This window comes from Orycteropus afer, unplaced genomic scaffold, assembly GCF_000298275.1.
Source record: "Orycteropus afer afer isolate SDZICR_OR568_19922 unplaced genomic scaffold, OryAfe1.0 scaffold00687, whole genome shotgun sequence".
Lineage (NCBI taxonomy): Eukaryota > Metazoa > Chordata > Mammalia > Tubulidentata > Orycteropodidae > Orycteropus > Orycteropus afer.
The window spans coordinates 1,015,920-1,026,220 of record NW_006922274.1 but is presented as its reverse complement, the minus strand read 5'-3'; the positions used below and the strand labels follow the sequence as shown (position 1 = coordinate 1,026,220).

The 10,301-nt window shown below is 36.1% G+C and overlaps 1 protein-coding gene across 1 annotated transcript in view; it reads right to left on the bottom strand.

The window, feature by feature from the left end:
- GCFC2 (GC-rich sequence DNA-binding factor 2) overlaps window positions 1-10,301 on the bottom strand; it is a 59,485-nt gene that overhangs the window by 23,776 nt on the left and 25,408 nt on the right. Inside the window, exons 7-11 of the mRNA XM_042783117.1 lie at window positions 8,517-8,640; window positions 7,078-7,159; window positions 6,469-6,581; window positions 5,412-5,611; window positions 3,726-3,876 (exon numbers count right to left, since the gene is read on the bottom strand). Coding sequence (XP_042639051.1) covers window positions 3,726-3,876; window positions 5,412-5,611; window positions 6,469-6,581; window positions 7,078-7,159; window positions 8,517-8,640 — 670 coding nt within the window. The remainder of the gene's footprint in view (window positions 1-3,725; window positions 3,877-5,411; window positions 5,612-6,468; window positions 6,582-7,077; window positions 7,160-8,516; window positions 8,641-10,301) is intronic.

Below are 10,301 nucleotides of genomic sequence, written 5' to 3'. Positions count from 1 at the left end.
ATCCTTTTCTATGTTTTGGAATAGTTTGAATAGGATTGGTCTCTCCATCCTTGTACAGCAAAATTCCTCAAAAGAAACAGAACTATCCTAACTTGCAATCTCCAATTTCTCTCCTACTCCTTCTTGAACTCCCTTCAATTAGGCCTTATCTCCCACCATTTTATGCAAACTACGGTCTTCAAGTCACAAATGACCTTCACATTGCAAAATCCAATTCTATTCCTCATCTGATTTGACCTCTAAGCAACAGTTACAACAATTTTGATCTGTTTTCTCTTCCTAGAAACACTTTCTTCACTTGGCTTCCAAGCCATTTTTTGTGGCTTCCTGCCTACCTCTGTGGTCCCCTTTGTAGGCTGCTTATCAGCTCTTAGACTTTTAAATGCTGGAGTATCCCAAGTCAGGACACACACTTTCTATCTATACTCACTTCTTTAGCACTTAAGGTCAGTTTTGTGGCTTTAAATATCAAGTATATGCTGATGAATATCAAATTTGTATCTCTGGGCTGGATCTCCCTTTTTATATTCGTATATTCAACAGCCTACTTGATACACATCTCCACTTAGATGAGAGGCATCTCAATCTTAGTATGTCCCAAAGAGACTCCTGACACACTTCCCTGCTCTAAATCTGCTCCTCTCAAAGTCTTTTCTGTTTCAGGAAATGACAATCTGTCCTTCCATTTGCTCAGGCCAAATATCATGGAGTCTTCTTAATTCTTCTCCTTCTCTCCTGACCCATAACTAATCCATTAAAACTTGTTAGTGCCACTTACAAAGTATATTCAGAATTCCACTACTTTTTACCACTTCTGCTTTTAACCTACTAGCCCCAAACACTATCATCTGTTTCCTGGATTACTGCAAAAGCTTCCTGACTGCTCTCCCTATAGTCCATCCTCAACAGAGTAGCCAGAGTGATTCTGTTAAAATGTTAAGGTAGATCATATCACTTCCCTGCTCAAGAGGGAAGGAGAGGCTAGAAAATGTCCAGTGTGATTTTATCAGGTGGTTGCTGAAGAACCTTTGTTAAGCCAGTTTCAGTGATGTGATGGAGGCAGAAGCCAGATCCCCTTAAAAACATATCAGCAACAGAAAAGCTCTGCAACTTTAGAGGCTCCCCTACCCATCAGTTGTTAAAGGGCCCTGTCACAGTGCAGTAAGACTGGGGATTCTCCGGAATAAATTTTAGTCACCAAAAATAGATAAAGTTAAGTTAGCTATAGGAAAATTAAGAAAAATACCATAATTTAAGAAAGATTTGAATACTATGGAGGCTGGTTCTGAAATGGCTTTAATTAACTTATCAGGAAAACTCAGTTCTGTGGTAACACCCATAAGTGACAGAGAACAAATAACTGAGGCATTAAAACATCTAGATATAATACTGTTTCTGTGAGTTGAAAATATTTTTTTGAATATAAAGTTACAATAAATAAATGTACTATCTGTACTAAGTTCTCATAATGCTACTTACTTGTGGGACTATTCAATTTTAAGTAAAGTACTTGGAATTTTCAGAATACTACTAAATAATGCAAATTTGTTCTATCGTATTATTAGTTGAGGTAGTTAAAAGTGGCAACTTTTTAATATACCCCAGATCCCAAAGTTTGTACTGCAAGTTACATCAGAAAAAGCTTTAAGGTTTAATCAAGTTTGCTGAGGAGCAATATAAAGCTGGTAATTCAGCTTTTAAGTTTGAGCTCTGAGAAGAAAAACTAGATGACTGGGACTTTGTAAAAATTAAATTCTTATATGGATCAAAAGATTTCTCCAAAAGAGTCAAAAGAGAACCTACAGATTGGGAAAAAGTATTTGGCAACAACATGTTTAACAAGGGACTTACCCTAAAATTTATAGAAAACTTTAACACCTCAACATCAAAAAGACAAACAATCCAATTCAAAAATGGGCAAAGGACATGAACAGGCACTTCACCAAAGAAGACATTCAGCCAACCAACAAAAACATGAAGAAATGTTCATGACGATTAGCCACTATCCACTGCCCTAAAGTTGATTCTGACTCCCATTGGGTTTCCAAGGCCAGAAATCTTTATGGAAGTAGACTGCCTTGTCTTCTTTCCATGGAGTAGCTGATGGGTTTGAACTGCCAACCTTCTTGTTAGCAGTCAAATCCCTTAGGTATTGTGCCACCCCACTAGAGAGATGCAAATCAACACAACAATGATATCATCTCACTCCATCAATAATAACATAGTTCAGCAGGATAGAAAGCCACCAATGCTGGCAAGGGTGTGGCAAAATTGAAGCTCTCATACACTGCTGGTGGGACTATAAAATGGGACAACCAATGTGGAAAATGGTATGGTATTTCCTTAAAATGTTGGAAATACAAATACCATTTGATCCAGCAGTCCCATTACTAGGAATAGATCCTACAGAGGTGAGATCTAGGAAACAAATAGATACATGCACACCCACGTTCAGCAGCACTATTTACAACAGCAAAAGGATGGAAACAACCTAAATGCTCATTAACCGATGAACGGATAACCATTGTGTATACATACATACAATGGAATATTATGTAACATTAAAGAATAATGAAGAATCAGCAAATCACCTCATAATGTGGATGAACTTGGAGGACATTATGTTGAATGAAATAAGTCAACCACATAAGGACAAATATTGGTGAGTCCATATTGTGAAAAGTCAAGGAAAGGTTCACAGAGCGAAGGAAAGTTTCTTTGTTGATTACCAGGGATGGGAAGCAGATTTGATATGGGTGAAGGGAAAAGCAATATAATGAAAGTGTGGGATTAGCACAATATATCACTAAGGAAAAGGAAGACATGGAGAGGTGCACAAAAGGTACAGACAATGAAGGCAAATACTACTACAGACACAATATTGCATTAACAGTAACAGTAAACACAAATCTATGGTGGATACACAGGTAGACAGGTATGGACAGGCAAATGGGAACATAACCACAATCATACATAGGTTTAAACCAAACCAAAGTCACTGCTGTTGAGTCGGATCCGACTCATAGCGACCCCTCCTGGCGTTTCTGAGGTGGTATCACTAAGGAAGTAGATTGCCCAATTTTCCTTCCAAGGAGAGGCTGGTGGGTTTGAACCATCAGCCTTCTGGTTAGCAGTCAGGTTTGGCAGACGAAAAAATTAAGAAAAAAAGAGGAAGCGAGAAAAACGAAAACAAAGCAGAGCTCTACAGGCTTTGCTGTCAGAAATCTAGGTAACATGGTAAAACAGACTCACAGTAAATACAATGGCAGGTAAAGCAAGAGTCTTCATACTTTAATGCTAAGTGCTTCTGATTGCCAGTGGCAGAAGTGAGAGAAACGTTATGATGTTTTTTTTTTTTTAAAAAGAAAGGAAGAAGACATAAAGAACAAAGAAAGACATAACCAGGAGAGGTTAAGAGAAAACAGGAGAGAAGAAAGGAGACAAATGTAGTATAGATGGCTATGTGCCACTAACAAATGACTTAGATGCCACAAAGCAATGCTAACGTCACAAATGCTACAGGTTCAGAATACTGGCAGTTGGCAGCCATCCACTCTAGTGTTTACTAACTAGTCAAAATTATGACATCTGTTGATTTCTCCAGCATGTAACATTCCCATGTGTTCAAAAGCTTCTGAAAAAAATATTCATGATGGTAACAGAAGCTAGTGATCTTATACTCTGTCAATGGTAAATTTAAATTTATCAAGGTTACAAAGCCATACCTGTTAGTCGAGGAATAATTGTTTTATTGATAACAGCAGCCAAGATTTTTGTATCAGAACTATCTTCCTTCCTTGAATCTTTTACACTGTTACTCACATATTCTTCTATAGATGTGAACCACAGCATCTGTTTCAAACCTATGGAATTTAGCTTATAAATAAAATTACAAAGGTTATCAATGAATTCTTAAACATTAGTTTATCTTAAGATAGTTAACTTTTTCAATAATCACCAGAGCTTTTCTAAGGCCCAAGGGAGAATAATTCCATTATCTCAACATTGTATATGCAGCAGTAGGCCAGGATAGCATGACTAAGATGGGATGTCTAAATAATATAAGAAGCTGCATTGCATGCCTTAATTCATATAATAAATGCTCAGCAGGTACCCACTGTGTGCCAGGACCTTCAGAACCTACCACATGGCAAGAACTCTTTTAGAAACAAAATTCATTTATTATTTTAATAATATCCATGGAAAGTATTCATAAAAATTGATCTGTCCTAAGCAAAATTCAATTCCGTTTTCCTCCATTTTCATAAGCACAAACATATAATTTGCGTGTGGGTTGGCTTACCAGACAAATAGCAGATGCTCCATTATTCTTTGTTGAATGAATGAAAACATTTCTGCTAGGCAAAAGACAGTGCTCAATTCAGCCTGACTAACACCTAGGCTACAGCCCAATGAACTACCTAGCAACATCCTAGGGATAAAAGAGTGGTTCTTGTACTGTGAAGATTATAGATTCCTGAGCCTAACAAAGTGCCAATGGGCCAGCATGACTAAAGCAGAGAAAGATAAATGGGCATGGCTCCATTCTTTACTTTACTAAGTCTTTACCTTCAGCTCTCATCTCTTCCTAGAACTTCAGTTTCTCATTTCTGTTTGCTTACTAGGCATACTTATGTAAACGATCTACTGTCATTTAATTATCCACAGAGAGAAACTTCCATCCTACCTTTTCTCCTTCTGGAAAGACCCCATGTCTATTAATCACTATTCTCCTCGTAAGCTGGAATCCAAACCCTTTGGATCATCTTTGGATTTGAAGGGTTAGGGTAATTCTCCACATTTTATTGATTCTTATGTCATAACACCTCTTATAATCAACTTCTCTCCCCTTTGTCACTATCACCCTGACTGAGAAATTAATCACCTTGAACTTAGCCTTTGAGTGTGTATCACCACCTCTGATCTCCCTTTTCTTCAAGTTAGATTATTGCTAGGGCTTCTTAAACATTGTTTTCATCATACACTATTACTTACTAAGACAAAACTTTCCTAAAAACCTTCTTTGAATTTCTCCTCCTCAATACAGCTTCTTAATCAACCCTTCCCAATACATCATTTCCAACTTCAGAACTCTTAGAACAAGATTCCAAGGTTTAACTTCCCCACACAGACTACAAAATTCTTCAAGTACAATACCATCTTAAGAAGCTAAAAAAAAAAATAAGTATATCTGCTTTACTAATGTTTAATGTTACTAAGCCTTAAAAATCACGTGAGGACCAAAAAATGAAGAATACAGTCTAAAGTACACATTTCCATACTATTGCTCCAAAGCAGTAATTATCAGGTCCAATTCTATGGGTGAGGGATTTTACAGCTAACCTGGTAGCAAGAGACTTCAAGTAACTAATATGATCAGGATTAGTTTTTCATATGTTAAGCACGATTACCTTAAGAGGATTCCAATCAATCAACTGAATCCGTATTAGGGGATTTAAAAGCTTTGGTATGCAAAAACTAATGAAAGCTTCATAATAGGATTCAGGAAACTTTTCTCGCCATTGCTGAAATTTCAGTAAAATATTCTGAATGTTACAAAAATCATCATGCACATCTTCAAAAATCTTCTTATGATCCTGTAAAATGTCACCTGTAAACAAAATAACTATGTTATGCATTTTAAGTGTAATTTTAAGTTTGCTTCATTATAAACTAAGTCATGACTACACAACAAATTCAACTGAAAAGTTTCTTTGCTATTAATGTATAAATTTGTTTTTATTAAGAATCACTTTAGTAACAGAGATAGCAACACTTAACAAATACCATTTATTGAGCCCTTGCTATGTGTCAAAACATTTCAATACAGTGTTATCTCATTTTACCACCGTAACTATCTGTTCTGTAAGGCAGGTGTTACTATACTATTTACAGGTTAAAAAAAAAAAAAAAGAACCAAAACAAGTAACAAGGTGGCTAGATTTACAGAGGTCAAGGAATGTGCCTGAGATCACACAACACAGAACAGAGCTCTTATTCAAATCCAAGTCTATTTGACTGCAAAGCCCACACTCTTTCAAATATACACATCTTACCATCTCATAATGCTAAAAATGGTCCCACAAAATTCAGTTGTTTTAAGTTAAAAATAATTATATAGAGAGTGTGGTGCTAAAATAAAACGAGTATGTTCAGGAGGTAAGAAAGGCTAAGGGAGAAAAAAAAACATAAAAATGCTTAAAATGCTTCTTCCCTGTTTTATCCAATTTTTTTTCCAGAGGCAGCAAATGAGTCTTAAAGGAACAATAATATTTGTTCTTTTTCCCCCTCAATTTTCCCAATTGTTTTATATAATTTAAGTGTTTCAGGATAAAAACAAAAACACAGCATAGCATTTCTCACAATTTCAATACTTTAAATTAAGACACATTAGAAACTTGAAGGAGCCCTGGTGGCACAGTGGCTCGGCTACTAAATGAAAGACACGTTAGAAACTTGGTAATTGACCTTGGCTGTTTTGGAAGTCAGTCATGTCTGCTGCAGGTAGTTCGTCATCACTAGATATTCCTTCCTCATGATTACAGTTCCCAGAAAGCACCCTTGCTTGTCTTCTCTGTACCCTGTATTTTGCAGTAAATCAAAGCTGAATTAAAAACAAACAACTCTTGCTGAAAATAAATCTTTTAAAACACAACTAAAGTAAAAATGCCCAGAAATACACCATAATATTAGCACATAGTTTTACATTAATATTTTTGAAATACTGTTAGCATTACTCTGCGTTTGTGAGTCTCCTTCTTTTCCCTTATCATAAGACATTCCCATTTAGGATACTGCCATGAGTTAACCAGAACTTAAAGATGGCTTCCTAGGATTGGCTTCTAGTTATGAACAATTTCCAGCCTGATAAATCCATTATGCCCATTCCTTTCAGCTGATCCAAATATATCAGTATGTCCTTAAACTCAGGTTGAGGAGTACTTAATTAAATTTTGGCATATTGTTTTTGCAAATTAAAGTCAGGTTATGATTAATTATACCACACGGCTTAATTAGGCTTAAGTAGTGAAGCTCACTTGCTCAATGATGCTGTAACTATTTACTTTATATAGCTACCTTCGAGATTCCATCTCTTCTAAAATCCATTGTGTTTTCTCATCTATAGCCATGCTTCCATTTGTTGATGTCTCAGCCTTGCCTGTTAATGCACAAAACTGATTTCATATGGCAGATTCTCTAGAAAAGTGAAATATTTTGAAAACAAATAATATCATGTGTGTAAATGCACACATATATATGTACATAAATACAAGGAGTTCTGGTGGCGCAGTGAGTAAGGAATTTGGCAGAAGGTTGGTTGTTCAAACCCACCAGCTGCTCCATAGGAGGATTATGAGGCAGTCTAGTTCAGTAAAGATTTACAGCCTTGGAAACCCAATGGGGGTCACTATGAGTAGCAATCTACTTGGAAGCACTGGGTATACATAAACATAATCACAAGTAATATGCTTAAATTTCATATGTCATGCAATGAATTTGTAATGTTAACTCCCTAATACAACATTTGCAGGCTTAAGTTTGCTTGCTTAAGAAAAGGTATCAAGGCTACTGATTATAGTTGAGCACACGAAAATAGTAACAAAACTACCATAAAATTTCCTCCCTTCAAAATTTTTTTCAGCAGTTTTCACCAATTTTTTTTCTGTTACTGTAGCCAAAGGCCAACAAAATTTGTATTACTAATGCTATTCAATCATTTCCTTTCACATTGTAACATAAACAAAATCTGTCGTCAAAGTGATTCCGATATACAGCTACTCTGCAGGGCAGAAGAGAACTGCTCCATAGCGTTTCCAAAGCTATAATTTTGACAAAAGCAGACTGTTGTATCTTTCTCCCATGAAGCAGCTAGTGGGATTGAACTGTTGACCTTTCAGTGAGCAGCCGAGAAGTTAACCACTGCACCACCAGGGATCCTTCCTATTTTAACATGTACACATAACTTATGACCAACAAAATGCCATGTGGTTGAAAGACACTTTGCCTTTATTGGCTACTTGCTTACAGTCTCAACTCTTTCACTATTTCGGCAATACCTTAATAAAAAGAAGACATTTCTGAAAAATAGAAAACCAGTGTGAGAACTAAAAGGAAGTATTTAAATCTTATATGGGACCTCACAAGTATATCTGTACCAAAACACATCAAGTTTTCTTTAACCTCCCTAACCAGTCTGTGTAAGGGCCCTAGAAACATTGTAGTTAGATCTCTGACACAGCCTACAGATTTATGTGAACTATCTCAAAAATAATCATTAAATGGGCCTTACAAATATTTTGTAACAAATACTAAATAATTAGAAGTTATCATTTTTCATTTTTAATCATAGAAGTAATTTAAGACATTTTAAAGCCTTAGCTCTAAGTGTTTTGGGTTTTCAGAAGTGGGTGGGTGAACAGTTAGGGGAAAATATGCTAAAAGTGGTTTTAGAGCAGGAATAAAATAAATTGTTCTTCAGCTGATAATAAATTACAATGAACATGAAAAAAACTAACGTGATAATTGTTGTAAATATGTTGATTCATGTTTTAATTCATCTTGCCTGCGCTTCATAAGGGTCATGGCTTGTTTTAAAAGGAGAGCATGCATGGATGATTCTATTTCTTGAATGCTGATAATCTGAAATACATAAATAAGTAACATTTTGCAGGTCATAAATAATGAACTATATAAAGCATGAAAACAGATGTTGCAGGACTGGATAGTGTTTCTTTCTGTTGTACATAGGGTTGCTGTGAGTCAGAAATGACAGCACCTGACAACAACATAAAAAAGTAATACATAGATAATATATATACACACATATATATTTATATACATAAATACATGTGTGTGTGTATATATATAAGTATATATATATATATATATATATATAATTTTCCCATAAAGAAGCATCTTCAATATCATATCTCAATCATAAAACACTGAGAAAAAGACTTAACTGCCAATACGTTCAATATTAAGAAACAGAAAATTAACTCAAAGTACTGGAAAAGGTATATCCACCTACCACCCTCGAATCTATCCCAACCCATAATGACCCTGTAGGACAGAGTAGAACTGCCCCATAAAGTGTCAAAGGCTGTAAATTTTTACAGACGCAGAGTGCCATATCTTTCTTCCACATGGCAGCTGGTGGATTTGAACTGCTGACTTTTGAGTTAGCAGATGAGGTCTTGATCACTGCACCACCAAGATTCCTTGGAACGGCTATAAAACACCAAACCAAACCCACTGCCGTGGAGTTGTATCCGACTCATAACGACCCTTCCTTGGGTTTCTGAGGCAGTATCACTATGGAAGCAGATTGGCCAACCTTCCTTCCGAGAGTGGCTGGTGGGTTTGAAACGCCAGCTTTCTCGTTAGCAGTCAAATGCCTTAGGCATTATACTACCAGAGCTCCTTGGAACAGCTATGTTGTTGTTATTTGTTGTTATTTGCCGTCGAGTCAGCCCCGACTCATAGCGAGTCGGCCCCGACTTATAGCGACCCCTCCTTGGGTTTCCGAGGCAGTATCACTACGGAAGTAGGATTGCCCAACCTTTCTTCCAAGGAGTGGCTGGTGGGTTTGAACCGCCAGCCTTCTGGTTAGCAGTCAAGTGCCTTAGGCACTATGCTACCTATACCTATCTATAAATACTGAAACCCAATGAGATAAAGTCAGGAACATGGAGGAAGTAGCCTTAGATAAGAGGAAAGATCCTTCTTCCTCTGTGATAGGACAGAAGGAGGAAAAGACAGATGCAGTTATTACTTAAAAGCTGAGAGGGCAGCCTGGAGTGGGGCACTTGAGGTAATTGGTAAAGTTAGAAAAATTAAAGAATGAAAGAGATCTAATCAGAAATAAGTAAGAAAGCTGTGGGGCAGAATTGAGGGACATGGTACTTTTACATTTCTTGGGCAACATTAATTAATGCGTAAGGTGACAAGATTTAACAATGTAATTCAATTCACCTCAAGGAAGAATTTAAAAAAAGAATTAGATTGTAATAAACACTTTAGAAATAACTACTACGCGACATTGTAAGGTAGCCAACTTAAATGAATAATAACAGAGAAAGTTTCCAATCATTTTGGAACATTTAAAAACTAAATAAAAAACAATATGCAAAGCAGAGTGCAATTTAATTTAAACATGGTTAGTCTATTTATAAAAAAGAAATAAAGGAGAAATGAGGACTCCAGTGGAAGGACTTAGTATGTGTAAAACAAAAACAGAAACTATAAAGATTGATAAATCTGTTAACAAAAAATTTTGAAAACATTTGAGTGTCAAAAAA